The sequence below is a fragment of the Pongo pygmaeus genome, chromosome 12 (genome assembly GCF_028885625.2).
Source record: "Pongo pygmaeus isolate AG05252 chromosome 12, NHGRI_mPonPyg2-v2.0_pri, whole genome shotgun sequence".
Lineage (NCBI taxonomy): Eukaryota > Metazoa > Chordata > Mammalia > Primates > Hominidae > Pongo > Pongo pygmaeus.
The window spans coordinates 108,893,672-108,914,863 of record NC_072385.2 but is presented as its reverse complement, the minus strand read 5'-3'; the positions used below and the strand labels follow the sequence as shown (position 1 = coordinate 108,914,863).

The window sequence follows — 21,192 nt, the reverse complement described above, 5'->3', positions numbered from 1 at the left end:
ACAATCTCGGCTCACCGCAACCCCCGCCTCCCAGGCTCCAGCAATTCTCCTGCCTCTGCCTCCCAAGTAGCTGGGATTATAGGCGCATGCCACTACCACTCAGCTAATTTTTGTATTTTTAGTAAAGATGGGGTTTCACTATGTTGACCAGGCTGCTCTCAAACTCCTGACCTGAAATGATCCACCGTTTGGCCTCCCAAAGTGTTGGGATTACAGGTGTGAGCCACCGCGCCCGGCCCGGCCCTTTTTAGACTGTCTAGCTAACACATACCACCGTTTGGTGTGCGTCTCCAATCCATTTACCAAGTGACTTGAAAGGCTTCCCAGTTTTCAGCAGGGGCCAGAGAAAGAAAATATTCTCCAAGTTGCAGCATGTGTGATTCGGCCACTTGATCTTAACAACCCAGTGGATCCAAATGGTGCTTGAGTTATCAATGGCAAAGTGGGTTGCAGCATGTAGCCTGTAGCAAGCCTGATCAAGAGAATCACTGTGGACACCTTTATTGTTTTGCGTCAATCTGTGACCTCTTCAGTAAGCAGCTGTTACCTTTGTAAGAGATACTCTTGGCCTGCTACTGAGCCTTGAAAAAGACAGAATGTTGCCCATGGAACATCGGTCACAGTGAGATCTTGAGTTGTCCATTGTGAATTTGGTAATATTTGAGCCACAGTGCCATAAAGTTGGGTGTGGTTAGCATCTTACTAGAAAGCAGTGAGAACAGGTTCAAGTAGGTCCTGGAGGCACAATAAAAGAGAATTTGTTCACATGTCTAGTACACCAACTCCTGCCACATTGCTGCCCCTTCCTTAGCCCACATCTGTGGTCTCATGTGGAGCAGCCTACCAGCCGCATCTATTAACAACCCCACTCGGATTTTTTCTAAAGGACATCCTCTCAGTAGGCAGAACATATAGCATACCTCACTGTCCATTTTGTCTTGAAGAATTGATAACTTGAGGTAAGAGTTTACAATGAGTGTCTGGCAGTGTCTGGTGTTTTGGTTGTATAACAAGGGACTTGGAACAAGACTGCAGAATAGTTTCGGGAAAGAAGTACTTTTAATGACCTGTTGGTCAGAAATGATGTTGTCATTTTGGAGCAAGTCGTTTGGGGAAGAAGAAAGTGAAATGGGCCAGGCACAGTGGCTCACGCCTGTAATCCCAGCACTTTGGGAGGCTGAGGTGGGCAGATGACCTGAGGTCAGGAGATAGAGAACAGCCTGGCCAACATGGTGAAACCCCATCGCTACTAAAAATGCAAAAATCAGCCGGGTGTGATGGCTCTCGTCTATAATCCCAGCTACTTGAGAGGCTGAGGCAGGAGAATCACTTGAACCTGAGCTGCGGAGGTTGCAGTGAGCCAAGATCATGCTACTGCACTCCAGCCTGGGCAACAGAGTGACTCTGCCTCCAAAAAAAAAAAAAAAGAAAAAGAAAAAGAAAAAAGAAAAGAAAAGAAAAAGTGAAATGACCCATAGAATGAACCCAGTTAATCAGATGAACAGATGATTACCTACTCTGCCATTCAACTTCCTTCCCAAACTACCTTAATGTTTTTCCAGTGGGATTAAGCAAAATAGAAGCTCTGCGTTAACACAACTACAGGGAAATTCCTGCTACTGAGTCCATTTTACCTGTGTTTCCTTCCTTGGTATGCTAAATACTTTTATATTTCTACTTTAAAAAGAAAAGAATTGTAGGCTGGGCACGGTGGCTTATGCCTGTAATCCTAGCACTTTGGGAGGCCAAGGCGGTTGGATCACCTGAGGTCAGGAGTTCAAGACCAGCCTGACCAACATTGGTGAAAACCTGTCTCTACTAAAAACAAAAATTAGCTGGGTGTGGTGGCGCACACATGTAATCCCAGCTACTCGAGAGGCTGAGGCAGGAGAATCGCTTGAATCTGGGAGATGGAGGTTGCAGTGAGCCGAGATCATGCCATTGCATTCCAGCCTGGGCGACAGAGCAAGACTCCATCTCCAAAAAAAAAAAAAAGAAAGAAAGACTGCATTCCTTTGTTTCTTCTACTTTTTGAAGAGTTTAAATCATAAGACAAGTAAGGAATCCCTCATATGATTTGCTTTGAGTTGAATCACACTCATATCTCATCAAGATCCCTTTTTGCAATTATTGCTTCTCTACAGAGAGAGAAACAGGAAGTAGAGGAAAATAGAGTTGAATATTTGAAAGGCAGGACATCCTCAGGGGGTAGGCCTCAGTAAAGTCAGCAATGGACAGATGTGACTACACTCTTGGGGATATATCATGCTAAGCAGATTCACAAGAAATGGATGTTTCCAGAGTGCCCACGTACAGTTAGAAATATAAGTACATAGAAGACTGAAATGTTCAAATTGGCTGATTTGCCAGCCACATAGATAAGCTAAAATATAACCAGAAGATCGTGGTGAACCAGGGAAAAGAACAAAGGGAATCAGCAGGTTTACCTAAAGGCATTAAGCATGATCGTCGGATTCATCCATCTTCCCTATGGGAACATACTTGCCAATGGGCCTGAAATATCAGGGTCTGCTGGTCAGGGATGCCCGTCCCCCAGAGAGGCGTTTGCTTCAGGTCCACTGGCAAAGTCAGGCTCCCTGAGCACTCCTTTCCCAGGCTTCAGTCTGACCATCTCCATTATTTTCAGACACATCTTCTTTTAGGGTGAGTACAGGTCCAGCACAGTGGCTCAAACCTATAATCTTTGCACTTTGGGAGGCCAAAGCAGGAGGATCACTTAAGCCCAGGAGTTCAAGACCAGCCTGGGCAACATAGTGAGACCCCATGTCTACAAAATAAAAAATAAAAAAGATTAGCTGGGAGTGGTGGCGTGTGTCTGTAGTCCCAGCTACTCGGGAGGCTGAGGCATAAGAATTGCTTGAATCTGGGAGGTAGAGGTTGCAGTGAGACAAGATTGTGCCACTGGACTCCAGCCTAGGTGACAGAGCAAGACCCTGTCTCAAAAAAACGTAACAAAACAAAAAAGAGCGAGTACAACATAGTAGATGAGGGCAGAGCCCGAGAATGTTAATACCGTCCTCTGAAAGTGTGACAACACCCACATACTCTGTCCCTCGTATTCCCCAATGCCTGGGACTCCCATTGTGAATAGTTACCTCCCCCATTGGCTTCTCTCATTGACAGTTACTGTGTCAATTGAAGTTGTGAATTACTTTGCCCTTACACACACCCAGCATTATACTCAGTTGTGCTGCTAGTTCTCATCTCTTTATTACAAAACCAGCTCCTTTTCTAGAGTCTCATGTTGCACGCATTTCTGTTTCCCCTTAGTGGTGTCCCCTTACCACCACCACTAAAGGAAACTCCCCATCTTTATCCTGTGACAGCGTCCTCCTTGCTCTATGACCTGAGTCTCTTACGCTGCCTGCTCTCAACTCCTCGCAGCCATGTCCACCATTTCCCTCTACCTGTGGAACCCAGGCTTCTTCCATGGGTCTGGAGTGGAGCTCAAGAATTTGCCTTGTAGCAAGCTCCCCAGGGGCTGCTTGGTGCAAGCTGAAGGGAAGCCCTCTGTGAATCACCACCTCCTTCAGTTCCCCAGCGAGCTTCCTAGAAGAGTGACATTGGCTGGACTCATCTGCTACCTCATCTGTTGCCACATCACAAACCTGCGGCTTAGCTACTTGCAGTCTGGTGGGAAACAGAAGAAAGAGAACAGAGCTTAGAAAAAGGCAGACCTAGGCTGTACCATTTATTCTTTTTGTTGTTGTTGTTGTTGTTGTTGAGATGAAGTCTCACTCTGTTGCCCAGGCTGGAGTGCAATGGCACGATCTCGGCTCACTACAACTTCCACCTCCCAGGTTCAAGTGATTCCCCTGGCTCAGCCTCCCAAGTAGCTGGGATTACAGGTGCCCGCCGCCACGCCCAGCTAATTTTTGTATTTTTAGTAGAGACGGGGTTTCACCAGGTTGGCCAGGCTGGTCTCGAACTCCTGACCTCAGGTGATCCACTCGCCTTGGCCTCCCAAAGTGCTGGGATTACAGGTGTGAACCACCATGCCCGGCCGCTTCTACTATTCATTGTGTGACTCTGGGAATGGCTCTTTTAAAAATGTGTTTCCTAATTCCAATCTAGTTCACAGGGTTGTTGTGAGGCTTAGAGGGAAAAAGATGCTTCCTTCAATGAGTATGTGTTGAGCCCCTCCTACGCGCCAGGCACTGGGTACTGGGCTAGGTGCAGTGCCTAACACCTAGCAGGAGCTTGACAAATACTCATTCCTTGCTTCTTCCCTCTCCCGCTCATCGCCCTGAAACCTGAAGGTCACCATTTGAGTTCTCCCTTCTCTTGGCTGGCCTTGTATCTTGTCCAGCTGCCTCCTGCCACTCTTAGATTCCTGAGAGGCGACACAGGGCACATTGCTGATGAATTCCTTTTCTTGATTCCTGATCAAGGCATCTCTGTCTCCAGTCTTTGGTTGGGAAACCCAGTATGCCAAGCTAGGCAATGTGGAAACCAGTATGGACCCATTTCCCCCTTGCCAATGCAGCTGAGAGCCAGAGTCAGCCATAAGGAGCCAGCTTATTGTCTCCTGTCCCCTTGGCCCAACGGAGCCCTTTAAAGCCAAAGGAACCTCCCAGGTAGAAGGCTTGCACGGCCTATATCTTGACATCCTAAGGGCCACTTCCTAAGGGAAGGAGAAAGAGAACGCATAGGGATGCAGATGAATTTTATAAGCCATTCCCATTCTTTCCTGGGAAACAGGAAGAGACTTGGTTCAACCTTGGTATAACCCTGCTGTGCATCTTCAATGCCCCCAAAGCCAGGAACCACCTTTCCGAAAGAGGCGGTCATGAGTCAGGGAGGAAATGTGTTCGATCACCAGTGACCTCCTAGCTCCACATCCATCAGCCCTTTCTGCTCCTTCCTCCACCCATTAGCAGCATCTCACATTGTTGATACCCCATAGCTTCCAGCAGAATCTTCCTCACTGAATAGAGGCCAAAGTCCTTAGGTACTCAAGGCCTTCTGTGACTGGACCAAAGCCCGCCTTTCTTACTGCATCTCTTGCCGTATCCCTTCAGTTAGCATATGTTCCTATCAAATGTGCCATTTGCTTTTCTTTATACATAGCCGTGACTTTCCAACACCTGCCTTTGCTCAAGTTAGGTTCTTTCTCCATGTCTAGCTCCTTCCCTAACTCCCTCCCAGTCCACCCAGGTGGAGCCTCTCTCCTAGGCTTCTGCCAGGACTCCATTTTTCTCTCTCTCTGAGACATCTCTCTGTCCTGACTTGCCTTCTCGACTGAACTGTGAGTTTTCTGGATGGCAGGGACTTTTTATGCTTTCTCCACCGTGTCTTGTATGTAGTAGTAGGCTTGTAGTAGGCTCTCAATAAACACATGTGCCATAATTGAGAACATGAGCGAGTCCTAACCTACCAGACATCAGATACAGACTCAAACTTCAACTCAACTTTGTCTGCCATGTGCATGTCGACGTGTAGACGTCTGAGCTTCTCCATCATGTTCACTGAGAATTGCTGAACATCCTCTTCCTTGGGCCATCGTCATGAGACTGAAGTCAGCTGTCATCCTTGAGCCAGAAAAGTGAGGGTTGGGCTAGAGATTTGGAAGCTGAGGATTGGGGCTGAGTATCATAGAGGAGTCCTGTGGCCAAGAAGAGTCCATAAAATGGAAAGCGGGCATGGCCAGGGATCCTTAACTGCAGAGCTGCCAAACCCTGAGGGGGCTCGGGTGAATGTAAAAACCAGCATGCTTTATTGGGAAAGAGGGGTGATTTCAGGGTCCAAAGTCCATATGAGGCAGTGGCTCTACAAGGCCTGGAGGGCAGGGTTTGGCTTAGGTGGGCGAGGGTAACTTCCCTAGAGAGGTTGTATCTGGCCCTATCGCAGAGCTGGAGCTCTTCCTACACCAGTACCAATTTTCAGGTCTTAGGGGTTCAGCATCTCACATGTTCTTTTTGTATTCTTCTCTATTAGCCAGGTTTACAATTTCCTGGAGGCACTTTTCTTTTTATACATTTAGTTTTTTGAGACAGGGTTTTACTCTGTTGCCCAGGCTGAAGTACAGTGGCACAACCATGACTCACTGCAGCCTCAACCTCCCAGGCTCAAGTGATTCCCCTAACCTCAGCCTCCCCAATAGCTGGGACTACAGGCACATGCCACCATGCTTGGTTAATCTTTTTTATTTTTATTTATTTATTTTTTTTTAAATTTTTTTGCAGAGACAGGGTCTCACTATGTTGCCAGGGCTGGTCACGAACTGCTGGGCTCACACAATCCTCCTGTCTTGGTCTCCCAAAGAGCTGGGATTACAGGTGTGAGCCACCATGCCTGGCCCTGGAGGCATTTTTCTCCCTCTCCTTTCATTTTGTTTAAACCATTCTTTGATCGGGTTGGCCAGTTTCTGGGCAAGCCTGTTCCTTGGCTGTGGTGAGATGCGGGTTTCCTCAGCTATGGCCAGGAAAGCCATATCTGACTTTTTGAGATCACCTGTGTGACCAGCTATTCATTTCCTATCTCTTCTTTTCTCTTCCATGTCATGCAGATCAGCAGGAAGAAGAGATGGAAGCAGCGCCGTGGACCTTCATGTCCTTCAGAGTGAGGGTGGGCTTGGGCCTTGCAGTGAGAGCAAGTATCACCCAGGATGGAGATGGGAGGTAATGGGCGGCCCCGACAGGTGCCTCCTACTGCTGACAGCAAGGAGAGAGTGAAGAGGCAGAATTTCCTTGGTCTAGACTAGAGTCTGGGTCATGGGCATGGCAGTGCTTGAGCTTTTGACCAGAAGCAAGTGGACATGGATTTGAGCTTTGGGTAAGAAAGGAGACTTCTCTCCAGAGACCATAGGGGCTGGCAGCTGAAGAAGGTGACTTGGCCTCTCTCTAGAGGGTGAATGCAGGATCAATTCAAGGCCATGAAGTGGACGCAGCTGGGAGAGCCTGCTTGGTGCTTTTAAACCTCAACATGTCAACCACAAATACCTCAAACACTGCTCACACCGTGGTAAAATCTAGTTGCGAAGTCTGTCCTGTGGCAGGCTTCTCCATCCCAGGCACCCAGGCTGCATCTCCTGGGAGCAGGCAGCTCTCCCCACCCCGCTTCATGTCCCTCCTACAGCCCAAGGTAACTCCCTGCAACCTTGGTGAACGAAGCACATCCTGCTGCCCGGGCTCCTGAGCTGTTTGCCGTGTTGCGGAGATGCAGCCTTCAGCCTTGGATACCCACCCACTCCTCTACTTGGGCGTTGTTTTCACAGGCTGCTCTTCCCTGTAGCTTCAGAGAAGTAGGTCAAGTAGGTTAACTTGCTTTAAGGGAGAAGTGCCAGGGGTTCAATTCACCCAGCCTGGAGGCAGGAATCCTGGGTTCTATTTCTGGCTTCACAGCTAATCTGCTGTGTGACAGTCATTAGGAGCTCATTCTCCCCTCTGGGTCTCCCTGAGCCCTTCTCCAGGTCCTACAATTTTTTTTTTCCTGAAGCTATATTCCCTGGACTGTCATATTCTTCCCTCTTCTCTCCCTCTGGGAGGTGCTTTAAAGCTGTTGGCTGCTCAAGGCTGCCGCCCTGGACAAGAGGGGTTGCAGTTGTTGTAGCTGATGAGGAGGAGATAAGAGGCTTTTCTGTAGACACAGTTGAGGTGATGGGCTGTGTGAGGCTGGAGCGTCAGGAAGCCAGACTCCTGTAACTACAGGACAGGCCCTGGTGATGTGATGATGGGGATGTGATGGGGATGCTGAAGCCCGGAATGCAAGTGAGCGTTCCTGGGTTTTATGCAATGGCTGTAGATTTCCTCCCACTTCTAAGCCTCCCTTTCTGTGACACGCAGGGAAATTCAGTCTCTAGTTCATATGGAAACTTGGGACCTCACTGTGCTGCTTGCTGTTGGCAGAGGATATCATTTGAGCTGTCATAGCAGAGGACCACGTTTACCAGGGTGCACTTTGGCCAAAGAATAATAACCTTTCTAAGGCTTAGTTCCTCTGGCCTGACCAAACCAGTCCCAGGAGGCCCCTGGGTTCCAGTCAAGGTCACAGGAGATGCTCACCATGGATGAGGCCTGGGGGAGCAGGGTGGAAATTAAGTGCCCAGGTATGGTATGGATAGCCTGCAGCCCTCTCTATTCCCTACCCTCCAAACCCAGTGAGGGGGGACATGAAACAGGTGAGGCCGAGGAGCAAATGTGGGTCAAGAATTCCGAACTATACTTGACTTACAGTGCAGTTGTGATGTGTACATCAGTGTGTGCCACAAGACAGTATAGTGTGGTGGAAAGAGAATGGATTTTGGACAGAGTGTCCTGGGTTTGAATCTCTGCTTGCCCGTGTACTAGAGAGTAGTCTAACCTCTCTGGGCCTCAATTTCCCAGATGTAAAATGGGAATAGAAGTACTTACCTTGCACGGGTGCTGAGAGAATTCCATGAGACAAGACAACCTGTGTAAAGTGCCTGGCATAGGCCTATCACATTAGGGCACTCAGTAAATGTGATGTCCTTTCTACTTGCCTTCCTGTCATACCCGTCCCCATGTTTTGGATTTCTGCAGCTAAAGTTAAGAAGCTTTTTAAGATAGGAATCCCAATTCTCACTTTGCCTCCTTTTCATAGCTCACCTAAATGGCTGACTTCTGTTCAGCACCTCTTCAGGGGCGCACTACTCTGGAGAGCGAGATCCTAGAGTTCCGCCCTTCTGTTTGTTTTTGTTTTTGTTTTTGTTTGGTTTGTTTGTTTTTGAGACAGAGTCTTGCTCTGTCACCCAGGCTGGATTGCAGTGGCGCGATATCGGCTCACTGCAACCTCCGCCTCCCAGTTTCAAGCAATTCTCCTGCCTCAGCCTCCCAAGTAGCTGAGGCTACGGGCGCCTGCCACCATGCCCAGCTAATTTTTGTATTTTTAGTAGAGATGGGATTTCACCATATTCGCCAGGCTGGTCTTGAACTCCTGACCTTGTGATCCCCCCACCTTGGCCTCCCAAAGTGCTGGGATTACAGGTGTGAGCCACCGCACCTGGCCAGCCCTTCTGTTCTAGACTGTGAGCCCAAAGACTGCATTCTCTCCCAGGCTCAGTTTCCTCATATACATAATGCCACCATGGTCAACGTCTACAGCACCATTTCCTGCACATATTTTGTCTAAACACCTTGACTGCACCTCCTAGAAGCTGGGTATGGGCCGGATTCCTTTGCCATTTAATGCATAGAGCCCAGAGAACAATGTTGTCTGCTGAGCTCCTGGGGGACAGCAGAGAATTGGAGCCTCTTTTCCTGGTTCTCACAGGCCATATGACACACAGATGGGAGAAGCTGGCATCTGCAGGGCCAAAGGCCTCTGGTCAAGGCACCCATACCAAAGGGGACAGACTGGCCAAAGCAGCCTTATTCCTGTCTCCTTAGGAACCACATTCTAGTGGGATCTGTTTGGTGATACAGGTTGGGAGCATGGGTGGGGAGGCCTACTCCAGGCCTGATTCAGTCATGAGGATCCAAGAGCACCCTCCAATGGCTGGTGCTAACTACAGTTGCCAGATAAAACTTAGGTGGAATCTGAGTTTCAGAAGACAAACAAAAAATGTTTTTAGTATGTCTCACATACTGCCTGGGGTGTACATTACAAATCAGTGCTTATATATTTGAAACTCAAATTACATTGGGCATCTTGTATTTTTATTTTTTTGAGACAGAGTCTCACACTGTTGCCCAGGCTGGAGTGCAGTGGCGCAATCTTGGCTCGCTGCAACCTCTGTCTCCTGGGTTCAAGTGATTCTCCTGCCTCAGCCTCCTGGGTAGCTGGGATTACAGGCGCCTGCCACCATGCCCGGCTAATTTTTGTATTTTTAGTAGAGACGGGGTTTTGCCGTGTTGGCTAAGCTCATCTGCCAACCCTAGAGCTGACAGGAAGGCTTTTGGGTTGGGAGATTTTACAGGGAAAATTCTCTTTAACAGCGTTTTCCCTTTACTCTCACATCACAACAATCAACGCAGAAGAGTTATGACCAAATGTGGGGGGGGGGGTTCCCCACACACCAAGCAGCTGGGTGTCCTCTAATATAGTCTGACACTGAAAAATAGTGTCAGATCCCACAGTGGAGGGCTCAGTCCCCAAGACTGTTTCCCCCAACACCAGTTGTAAGTCCAGACCTCCAGAACTTCTGACCGACTGGCTTCAAGTTGGGGTACACGTGACTCCCTCTTCGGGTTCAATTAATTTACTGAAGTTGTTCAGAGGGACTGAAATTTACAAAGGTCAGAGATGGTAGAGGAAAGAGTATGGTAAGTGTGGTGTGCAAGCCCATCTAGTGGGAGCACAGTTGAGGAGGGAACGGGAGGTGGAAGCCAGGTGGGAAAGGAAGTCTGGGGCCCTGTTGGGAGGACCTTGAGTGCTGTGCTGTTATGATAGACAGTTTTCCTCCACGATTCCTGGCTCATAACTCTCATAGCCCTTGTTACAGTCTTTTGTTGTAATATTGAGTGTGTTAGGCCACAGGAAACAGACTCTCTCCTTCTTCTGCCCTCCTTTCATTTGCCCCAAGGCAGGACTGTAATCTTTCCTGGACTTTCCAATGGTTGTTCTTAAGACCATTCCCAGAGAGGTTCCCACCCTATACCCCGGGGGAAGGAGTGCTGACGTTATAAAGCTTTCATAAAAACCCAAGAGGACAGGGTTCAGGGAGCTTTTGGATAACTGAACACATCGAGGTTCCTGGAGGGTGGCGCATGGAGGAGGGCTTGGAAGCCCTGTGCCCCTCCCCCCACACCTGAATTGTTGTTTTTTCTTTTTCCCTTCATGAAACTCTTCCCTGCTCCTTGTATGTGCCTCCATAGTCATTATAAGATTTTATGATAATTTTTACATGTCTCCCCGCTCCTAAGTACCTTCCACAGTGTCTAGCATGTCATAGGGAGTGATTGGTAAATAGCTGATAGAAAGAACAAATTAAACTATCAGCCTTGTGAATTATCTAAATAGAGGTCTGTACTTCTCATGCAGAATTGACTATGTTTTTTTCCTGCCCAGTAATTTTTTTTTTTTTTTTTTTTTTGAGACAGTGTCTCGCTCTGTCACCCAGGCTGGAGTGCAGAGGCACAATCTCAGCTCACTGAAATCTCTGCCTCCCAGGCTCAAGCGATTCTCCTGCCTCAGCCTCCCGAGCAGCTGGGACTACAGGCATGCACCACCATGCCCGGCTAATTTTTGTATTTTTAGTAGAGATGTGGTTTCACCATGTTGGCCAGGCTGGTCTTGAACTCCTGATCACAGGTGATCCGCCTGCCTTGGCCTCCCAAAGTGCTGGGATTACAGGTGTGAACCACCACGTCTGGCCTCAAGTAATGTTTTTATCAGTATTCGTCTGGAATTCCCTGCTAGACCTTCCATTCTTTGAAGACAGACACTGCATTTCCTTCTGTACTGTAGACACCAATGTTTCATGAGTATATTTTGTGCTGAGCAGAATTGTGAGAAGGGAGTGTCTCTGGGTGATCATATCAAGCTAGAACCGAGATTCTCCTTCCTGCTCCAGTTCAAGTCTGACTCTCAGTCAACCTCAAAGCCACCTGGCTTGGTCCTGGAACTGAAGAACAGAGACAGAGGTTATTTGTGAGATGCAGGGAGTGTGTGCCCAGGGTGGGGTGTCTAGACTAAATGTGTGTTCCAGGAACCATCCCAGGGTTTCCCTTGGGGCTGGCATGCTGCTAAGAGAGTCAAAGAGGTCAAGGAACAAGACGAAAACCTGGAAACAGCAAGAGAGTGGGGCGTGGGCGGGAGGTGGAGGCCCAGGCCAGAGAAAAATAGGAAGCATAAGTTTTGAGTGCAACAGACTGAGCACTGTTTCAAGAGTCTGGCAACCTGGAATCTGTCTCTGGCTCTGTCCCTGCCTTGAGTCATGAAGGAAGGAAAAAATATACATGAGTGCCCACTGTGTCATTTAATGTAGATTTTATTCCAGTTTCCCAAGAGTCCTGCAGGAAGCTGGGGTTGAGAGAGTAGATCATTGGCCTACAGACACACAGCCCTGCCTAACAACATAAATTAACCTCTCAACGTTAAATGAAGTAAAATGAAGTTAAGTTCAGTTCTTAAGGATCTTTAAGTTCCTTTCCTCTCTAACTTCTACTAGTAGAATATTTCTACCAGTAGAAAAAACAAAACAAAACCCAAACAACTCTCAACCATGGGGCAAGAGCAACTAAGAAATCGATATTGAAAGGCCAGGAGGGGCAGGAGAAGTGGCTCAGGCCTGTAATCTCAGCACTTTGGGAGGCCGAGGCGGGCGGATCACTTGAGGTCAGGAGTTCCAGACCAGCCTGGCCAACATGGTGAAATCCCTTCTCTACCAAAAAATACAAAAATTAGCCGGGCGTGGTGGCACGCACCTGTAGTCCCAGCTACTCTGGAGCCTGAGGTGGAAGAATCGCTTGAACCCAGGAGGCGGAGGTTGCAGGGAGCCGAGATAGCGCCACTGTACTCCACCCTGGGCGAGAGTGAGACTCCGTGTCAAAAAAAAAAAAAAAAAAAAAAAAAAAGACGGGAACGTGTGCCATGTAGAGAAGGCTGGATGAGAAGCCCAGGGAAGTCCTGAGCTAGCTTAGGAGAGATCTTCAGGTGTGGCCGTAGGCATGAGCCCCTGCCTCTCTGTGCCTGTTCCTCACAGGGTCACGGCAGGTGCAGAGATGGAATTCAAGTCGGCGCTGGGGCTCAGCTGGAGAGGATCCTGGCGGCAAAGCTTGCGAATTACACATATAAATCGGGGAGAGGAAAAGCAAGCGGACTTCCTGCAGCCCTTGGGGGTTGGGAGTGGGGTGCGTTTCCTGCGTCCCTGACCCGGGAAGGACGCTGTTTGGTGATAGCAAGCACCTAGCCAGAGAGTGGCTGGGCACCTAGCCAGAGAGTAGCTGGTAGGGCGCAGCTGAGGGCTGGAGGGCTTCATCAGAGAACGGCGCTCAGCTAAGGTACCTAGCCAGGAGAGGGTGGAAGTTATTTCCCAATTCTCATCCTTGCGCCCCCTGGCTTAGCCCATGCAGCCTGGACAGAACTGGAGGAGGGGTGCACCTGCAGCTCTCAGCGCCCCGGCTGACCTCCAGGACCCCAGGTTAGAGAGAGCTTCCGAGCGCTCCAAGAGGAGCAGGGAGTTGGGGTGGGTAGCTCCGCAGGTGCACGCTGCGGCCCTTAGGGCGACAGCCTCGGAAAAGGCGCATCTTCGGCTGTGGGTTTCTCGGGGGCGGGGCGCAGGGGCGGGGCGGGGCGAGGAGCTCGCAGCGGCCGCGGGTTGGCCGAGCCGGGAGGGAGGAGCATTAACATTAGCATAGCCCCCGCCCCCTGCGCGCAGCCGGGCCCAGCAACCCGAGCGGAGGCGGCCGCGGCAGCCTGGCGCTGAATGGGCTGGCGGCGCCCGGCTCCGTCCTGCCCGCGGCCGGCCCCCGCGTCTGCTCCCTCCCCGCCCGGGCCCCTGTCGGCCGCTGCCAGTCCCCGCCCCGACTGTGAATGAAAGGCGGGCGCCGCCGAGGGCTGGCTGGGAACGCCGCAGCGACGCCGGCCTCCCAGGAGGCGCGCGCCCCGCCGAGATGTACGGTAAGGAGGGCTCCGCGCCCGGGCCCGGGCCCGCGGGGGCGACTCCGCAAACTTCCCCGGCGCGGACCATTGTCCCCCTGCGCGGCCCCGGCGCGGACCATTGTCCCCCTGCGCGGCCCCGGCGCGGGGCCAGGCCGCTGACCTGGTGCCCGGCGGGGCTGTTGCGGTCGCTCTGTGCGCGCGCGTCTGTGCTGCGAGGACAAAGATGCCTCGGGCCGGGGACCCTGGGGTCCTCTCCAGGCCCGGCGCGTGCCGGTGCTGGGCGGTGGTCCTTCGGGGGGCGGAGGCTCAGGGGAAAGCGGGTCTCCCGGAGCCGAGCAGACCGGGAGTGCTGGAGGAGGTGGTCGTGTGGCAGCATTTGCGGAATTAACAAAAGCGGTTTGTGCCTGGGAGTTTTCTGTGGGAAGCCGGTCCAGGGCTGAGGGAGACGCCCGCGGCCGGTCGTCTGCGCGGTTCGGAGAGGGAGGGAGGCGGCGCCGGCGGCGCAGAGGCCCGGGGAGCAGCCAGTTGCCGAGTCTCGTCTCGCCGGCCTGAATGGACTCGGCGTCTGCCTGCCCCTGCTGCCCCGCGGGATCCAGGTTTCCCAACTTCCAGATTTTCCCTCCGCAGTGATGAAGGGAGGAGACGCTGCTGAGAGGGTGCAGCACAGCCCTGACCTCTCCCCGCCTCCACCGCCATCCCCTCAACTGCCGTGCAACAGTTAGCCAGACCCTCACGATGCACGGCTCTGCTTGATCATTTGCTAGGACTCCCTCTGGTTTTGCAGGCAGTGTGGGTGAAGAAGAGAGAGCGCGTTGGGTCCCACATTGCAGCTTTGATGAATGGAGCACTGGAGACCTAGACCAGTCTAGGAATGGACTGCATTCCTGAGCCTGCAGCCCACCAAGGGCTGTGCGTGTGTGTGTGATCCCGGTAGACATAAGTCCATGAAAACCCAGGTCTCTGGCAGCTCTTCTAGTGCCAGCAAAATAATTGGAGCTGTGCTCACCTCCCACCCCCACTGCAAGGTAGGGGCTCAGGCTGCACTTGAGGGGTCAGTGTTTGGAGAAGAGTGCGTTCCCAATTTAACCCATCACTGAGGCTGCTCGGCTGCTCGGCTTGCTCAGGCTGCACTTGAGGGGTCAGTGTTTGGAGAAGAGTGCGTTCCCAATTTAACTCATCACTGAGGCTGCTCGGCTGCTCAGCTGCCTCGCTCCGCGAACAGACTGTGAGTCACAAAGTTTGTTAGAGGCAGACGAAGCTGAGAGCCTGGTGGAAAGGCTCAGCAATTGGTGGGCCCCCCTACTGAGAGAGAGAGAGAGAGAGAGAGAGAGACTGACTCAACTTTTTCATCCGTCTCCTTCCCTGCCCAGTTGCTCAGAAATACGTTTGCATTTCTGATCCAGGGTGAGACATCAGCAGGTTCCCTCAGCAAGTACCATTTCTCTTGGACCAAGTAGGAGGAGGGGGAGGTTGGCCTGAGAGGCTGTGCTGCTGACCACTGGGGACTCTGGGGAAAGGTAAAAAGGCGGTTATGCTTTATAAGCCAGAGGTTGTGATATGTATGTATATATATATACGAGTATGTGTGTATTTTTTTACTCTCTGTTTTTCCCCTCTCCTTTTCTTCAGAGGTAGCAGCCTGAAGCTGCAGATCATTTGACAAAAGCATGTGACTGCAGAGGCACCTGCGGTGGGGAAGGAGTTAGGACAGGCTCATCAGAATGGGTCAGAATTAGGAACTGGGTTCTGCTGGGCTGCCTCATTGCATTTAGTCCAAGATAATTTGGTCGTTTGCCCGAGATATCTGAAGGTGGGGGTCCCAGGCTGCCTCTGTTGTATGAAGCAAGACAAGGAAGAGCTGGATAGTCAGAAATGTGAACTGGGGAGCCAAAGCATCTGGGTGCTATTTTCAGACACATCTCAGATTTTCATTTCTCTTTTATAATATATTTTTATTTCGCCAGATGCAAACAGAGATGGTATTTACCCTGAATGATTCATAGAAAGATTGTAATGGAGGAATCCTCTGGGCAGTTGCCTGCAGCAAAGGAAAGTCACACCAAGCTTGGGTGGGAAATTACTACTGAGTTGCTGGGTGCAGAGTCTGATCTTAGGAGGTTTGGGAGGGAGCCCACTCCCCCTGGTGAGGACTCAACTGCTTGGATTTTAGTATATTCCTGACTTTCATGAAAAGAAAGGGTTCATGTGACATTTAAAATCATTTTCTCACCAGAAGTCAATAGAGTGATGAAAAAAAGTGAGTAAGCAGGTTTGGGGGCGGGGAGCATAGAATTATAGACTTCTTATAATTGCAATTTTCCTCTTGTTTTACAAGTTATTTTTCCAGGGTGACACAGTTAGATGGAACAGGGCAGAATGAAAACGGGGGCCTCCTGGCAGTGCGCTTCTCCCCCTCCCACCTCCTGGCCCCCGCCGTGTGTCCTATAAAGGCTCATTAGAAAAATACCACCAGGGGTTTTATTAACCTGATGGGCAGAGCGGCCCCCCTATGGAGCCGAAAGTCACCTAAGAGCTTTAGGTAAAGGTGTCCCTTGTCCACCCACCTTGGTGACTTGTGCCACTATAAATTTGTCTTCCCATCTGTCCAGCTCTGGAGGATCTCCATTTCCCATCCCTCCCCTTCCTCATCCTGCCTCTGCCCTCCACAGCTCAGCCTTCTACCTTCTGCTTGTGGGAGGCTGGGAACCCCATGTCTTTGCTGGACACTGTGCTATCTAGGATAGAAGGAATCCTTGTTCTGGGGTCATCCCATCTTAATCCAGGAGCCCTTTCATGGCTGGGTGACCTTAGGCAAGTGGGATTGTCACTCAGAATTAAATCCCTGTTTATAAAAGTGAAACGCATGTCTGTCTACCTTCCAGGTCTGTTGTGAGCATCACAAGAGGTTCCGAGCTCCTGAAACTGGTTGCTCAAGAGCCTGTCCTCTTTGGGCCCCCTTGGACCTGTTCCCTCCTCTCCTCTCTGCCAACTCGGGCACAGCCTGTTTGTATCACCTGCCACCCCCGCTTACACACGCACATCACCTCGACTGTGCCAGTGCCAAGCCGCTGAGCCACTTCCCTTTCTCAGACTCACCCCAGCTGTCTCCTCACCACTCAGTCATTCCTAAACCCATCACTTTCTGGAAATGGCTCTCTAAAAGGACACAGTGACTGCCCACAGTTTTGTGTGGGAATCCTATAAAGGCAGATTGACAAGGGACATGAAAAATGAAAGCATTTTTACTGGGGTGGGAAGATCATTAGCAAATTCTATGCAAAAATGGATTCCCATGAGCTTTTCTTTTTGTTAGCATTATACAGCTAAGGCTGGGTGTGGTGACTGACACCTGTTCTCCCAGCACTTTGGGAGGCCGAGGCAGGCAGATCACCTGAGGTCAGGAGGTCAAGACCAGCCTGGCCAACATGGCGAAACCCTGTCTCTACCAAAAGTACGGAAATTAGCCGGGCGTGGTGGCAGGTACCTGTAATCCCGGTTACTCGGGAGACTGAGGCAGGAGAATCACTTGAACCCGGCAAGCGGAGATTGCAGTGGGCTGAGATTGGCACCACTGCACTCCAGCTTGGGAGACTAGAGTGAGACTCCATCTCAAAAAAAGAAAAAAAAAAAAAAATTATACAGCTAAGAGTTTCCCTGTTGCTCTCATCTGAGCTGGAGCATCCCATTTCCCTACTGAGGTGAAACAGAGCTCTGAGAAATGCCACCCTCTGAATTAGGGCAGCCAGCTAGGAGGGACATTTGGAAAGGATTTCCCCAACCACAGTCTGTGCACCCCGATCCCACTAACACCAAAGCTGCCCTAGTTCTTCCTCACCTCTGAGTGCTGCCTCATCCTCAGCAAATGCCTCTCGTTGTGCTTAGTGGTTGAGAATGCTGACTGTAAGGAAATAGCGACAGTGAACAACTTTTTGAAAATGTGCTTGGGCTGCACACGGGGGCTCACGCCTGTAATCCCAGCACTTTGGGAGGCCAGGGTGGGTGGATCACCTGAGGTCAGGAATTTGAGACCAGCCTGGCCAATGTGGTGAAACCCCATCTCTACTAAAAACACAAAATTAGCCAGGCATGGTGGCGTGCACCTGTAATCCCAGCTACTGGTGAGGCTGAGGCAGGAGAATTGCTTGAACCTGGGAGGCAGAGGTTGCAGTGATCAGAGATAGCATCACTGCACTCCAGCCTGGGCAACAGAGCAAGACTCCATCTCAAAACAAAACAAAACAAAAAACCACACCAAAAATGTGCTTGATGGAATCCTATTTGGTGAGTGAGACTGTTACCAAAAGGTTGGAGAAACTGCAGAGCAAGGCAGGCTTCCCCTGAAGTGCAAAGTCTTACCTCTGCAGAAATCTCCATAGATGCCCTGCTCCTCCTCATGGGCGATCCCACAGCACATGTGTGCATGTGCACACACAGACACCAGCCCCCTCCCCCAGATCTTGAGGTTTCTGCAGCCCCATGATGCCAGGTATGGCCTGTGCATGTGGGAGCTGTGTGCCCTTCCCCCTCCTACCCACCACTCCAACTCCTTTATTCCCCTTAAGAAGGGGGCCAGATGAGCCTGTTTTCTCTCTTGCTGCTCACAGTTCAGTGAATACAAGTGGTCATAGTTTTTTTCTTGTACATAAATAAAAATAAAAAGGTAATATTATATTACATAAAAATCTGGAAAAGAGTGGAGAAAAAAAATCATCCACAATTCTATCCATTTAAAGCAACCTTCTATATATGACATCAATTACCACTCTGGTTTTGTGTTCACCTCCTTCAGCCCTTTCCTTGCTATTTCTTTTTGATCCTGGCTTCAAGGAGCACCAAGAACCCCACAGCCTGGGTCTGAACCCTAGCTCCGACCCTCGGGTAATCTTGAACCTGAGCATTTCTGAGCCTCTTTCCTGCCTCTGGAAAGATGACAGCAGTGTTTATCTCATGGCAGAGATGAATTAGGATAAGAGAGAGCTGCCCCCACTTTCCCTTCCCCTTTTCTTTACTCTCTTTTCTCTGTTTCTCAATTTTTTTTATTTTTTAATTATGTATTTATTTTGAGACAGTCTCACTCTGTTGCCCAGGCTGGAGTGCAGTGGTGTGGTCTTGACTCACTGCAACCTCTGCCTCCCAGGTTCAAGCAGTTCTCATGTCTCAGCCTCCCGAGTAGCTGGGATTACAGGCGTGTGCCACCACACCTGGCTAATTTTTGTATTTTTAGTAGAGATGGGGGTTTCACCACATTGGCCAGGCTGGTCTCGAACTCCTGACCTCACACTGATACGCTCACCTTGGCCTCCCAAAGTGCTGGGATTACAGGTGTGAGCCACCATGCCTGGCCCTTAATTTTTCTTTTAAAGACAAAAATAAAACAAATAAAAATTTATGTTCCATAAGATTAAGAACAGTACTGTGATACCGTTCCTTGTATCAAACAAAGGAAAAATATAAAAAATCATCTAATCCCGCTAGAAAATCTAGAAAATACAGTAAACTATAAACAACATAACATTTACTGTTCTAATATCTTTCTTTCCATGTGTTTGTTTAGGTGGTTGGAACCTTTTATTTATTTTAGACACAGGATCTCACTCTCCCCCAGGCTGGAGTGCAGTGACACTATCATGGCTTCCTGTAGCCTCAACGTCCTGAGCTTAAGTGATCCTCCTGCTTCAGCCTCCTGAGTAGCTGGGACTACAGGCATGTGCAACCATGCCCAGCTAATTTTTTGTTTTTTGTAGAGATGGGGGTCCCGCTATATTGCCTAGGCTGGTCTTGATCTCCTGGCCTTAAGCGATTCTCCCACCTCAGCCTCCCAAAGTGCTGGGATTACAGGCATGAACTACCACAGCTGGCCTGGAATCATTCATTTTATATCATTTTATATCCTTTTTTTTTTTTTAATTAGCACTAGACTATAAGCATGCCCCACAAGTTAGTAAACTCCTTGGCTATCATTTTTAATGTCTATGTAACGGTGCACTGAAAGGATGTATAATTTTCTTTCTGTACATTTAGGGGTGTTTCTGAATTACAGCCCCTGGAGAAGTACTTGGTACTCAAAGCTTTCTGTGAACTTCGGAATTTTTCCCTAGACTGTAGCCCTTCAAATGGATTGGTCAAGGTATATAAACATTTTAAGACTTGTGGGTGGCAAGCCACCCAGGTGCCGAGGGCACGAGCTGTTCCAGTATAATACAATATATAAAATAACAAGAGTTACACTAGATATAGATCATAGATATGATTATATGTGATTATCATTACTCATTAGTTTGTAGCAATTACTCTCTATTCCAATATTATAATAATCCTTGCTCTACAATCATAACCTAGGAAAAGCCAGGCATTCGGGGCCACTACCGGTCTCCACGTCTTGGTGGTAGTGGTCCCCCGGGCCCAGCTGTCTTTTCTTTTATCTCTGTCTTGTGTCTTTATTTCTACAATCTCTCATCTCCGCACATGGGGAGAAAAACCCACCGACCCTGTGGGGCTGCTCCCTACAAAGACTAGTTACATATTGTCCAATTGTTTTCAGTTTGTATCCATTATACTCCTACTAGTGGAATTTTTCCCTAGACTGTAGCCCTTCAAATGGATTGGTCAAGGTATATAAACATTTTAAGACTAGTTACATATTGTCCAATTGCTTTCAGTTTGTATCCATTATACTCCTACTAGCAGTTATAAAATCACCTATCTCCCTATACTCTCGAGAGCGTTCAATATTAAGATTTTTCCCCTAGTACTTGCTAATTTGATAGAAAATGTATATCACTTTAACTTACATTCTTTATTATTAGTGAAACACTTCTTTGTCTTCTAACTATTCGCGTGTTAGTAAATCGTCATGGGAGTATGAGTTATTAACTACTTGCCTGTCTTTTGCTGTCGGCTCTATGTTTGGAAGGGATATAGACTAGGGATATAAGCTATCAAGTATTTATGGAGTAGCAGCTATGTATGATGCTAGAGAGGCCATCATGAGGGATAGAAGAATATATAAAAGTAGTTTCTGTCAAGAACATTAGAATTTAACTGGGCAAACAAGTTATAAAACATGCAAACAATTAAATGATATAAAGTTCAGTAAAGTTGCACTGTTTTGCGAGGTGGAATGGAGTTACTCATCAGATGTTCAACCAGCAATATCTTGAAGTGGAAGAGAGCAGTGCGAGGTGGAGTCATCTGGGCAGGCTTCAGAAACAACAGCCCTTTTTCCTCTACCGAGGGGCAGAGGAGAAGGGAGGCGGGTGTGGCTGGTGGAGGCACCAATGTGAGGAAGTGTGCGTGGAGGTGGGGATGGGGAAGACCTGTCCAGGGAGAGTCAGGGGGGCTGCCTGGGTTTGAGCAGAGTTTAAGTGGAGAATTATGTGATAGATAAGGAGATAGGCTGGTCGCGGTGGCTCACGCCTGCAATCTCAGCACTTTGGGAGGCCGAGGTGGGTGGATCACCTGAGCTCAGGAGTTCGAGTCCAGCCTAACCAACATTGTGAAACGACATCTCTACTAAAAAAAAAAATAAAAATAGAAAATTAGCCAGGGGTGGTGGTGCATGCCTATAATCCCAGCTACTTGGGAGGCTGAGGTAGGAGAATCACTTCAACCCTGGAGGTGGAGGTTGCTGTGAGCGGAGATCGTGCCATTGCACTCCAGCCTGGGCAA

General features: G+C 49.4%; 1 protein-coding gene across 2 annotated transcripts in view; it reads left to right on the top strand.

The window, feature by feature from the left end:
• The first annotated feature begins 13,298 nt into the window (after window positions 1–13,298).
• Window positions 13,299–21,192, top strand: part of EFR3B (EFR3 homolog B) — a 119,069-nt gene continuing 111,175 nt past the window's right edge. Inside the window, exon 1 of one of the 2 annotated variants that reach the window (XM_054475691.1) lies at window positions 13,299–13,542. In XM_054475691.1, coding sequence (XP_054331666.1) covers window positions 13,536–13,542 — 7 coding nt within the window. In that variant the 5' untranslated portion in view covers window positions 13,299–13,535. The remainder of the gene's footprint in view (window positions 13,543–21,192) is intronic. The other variant, XM_063648886.1, reaches the window with a different exon arrangement.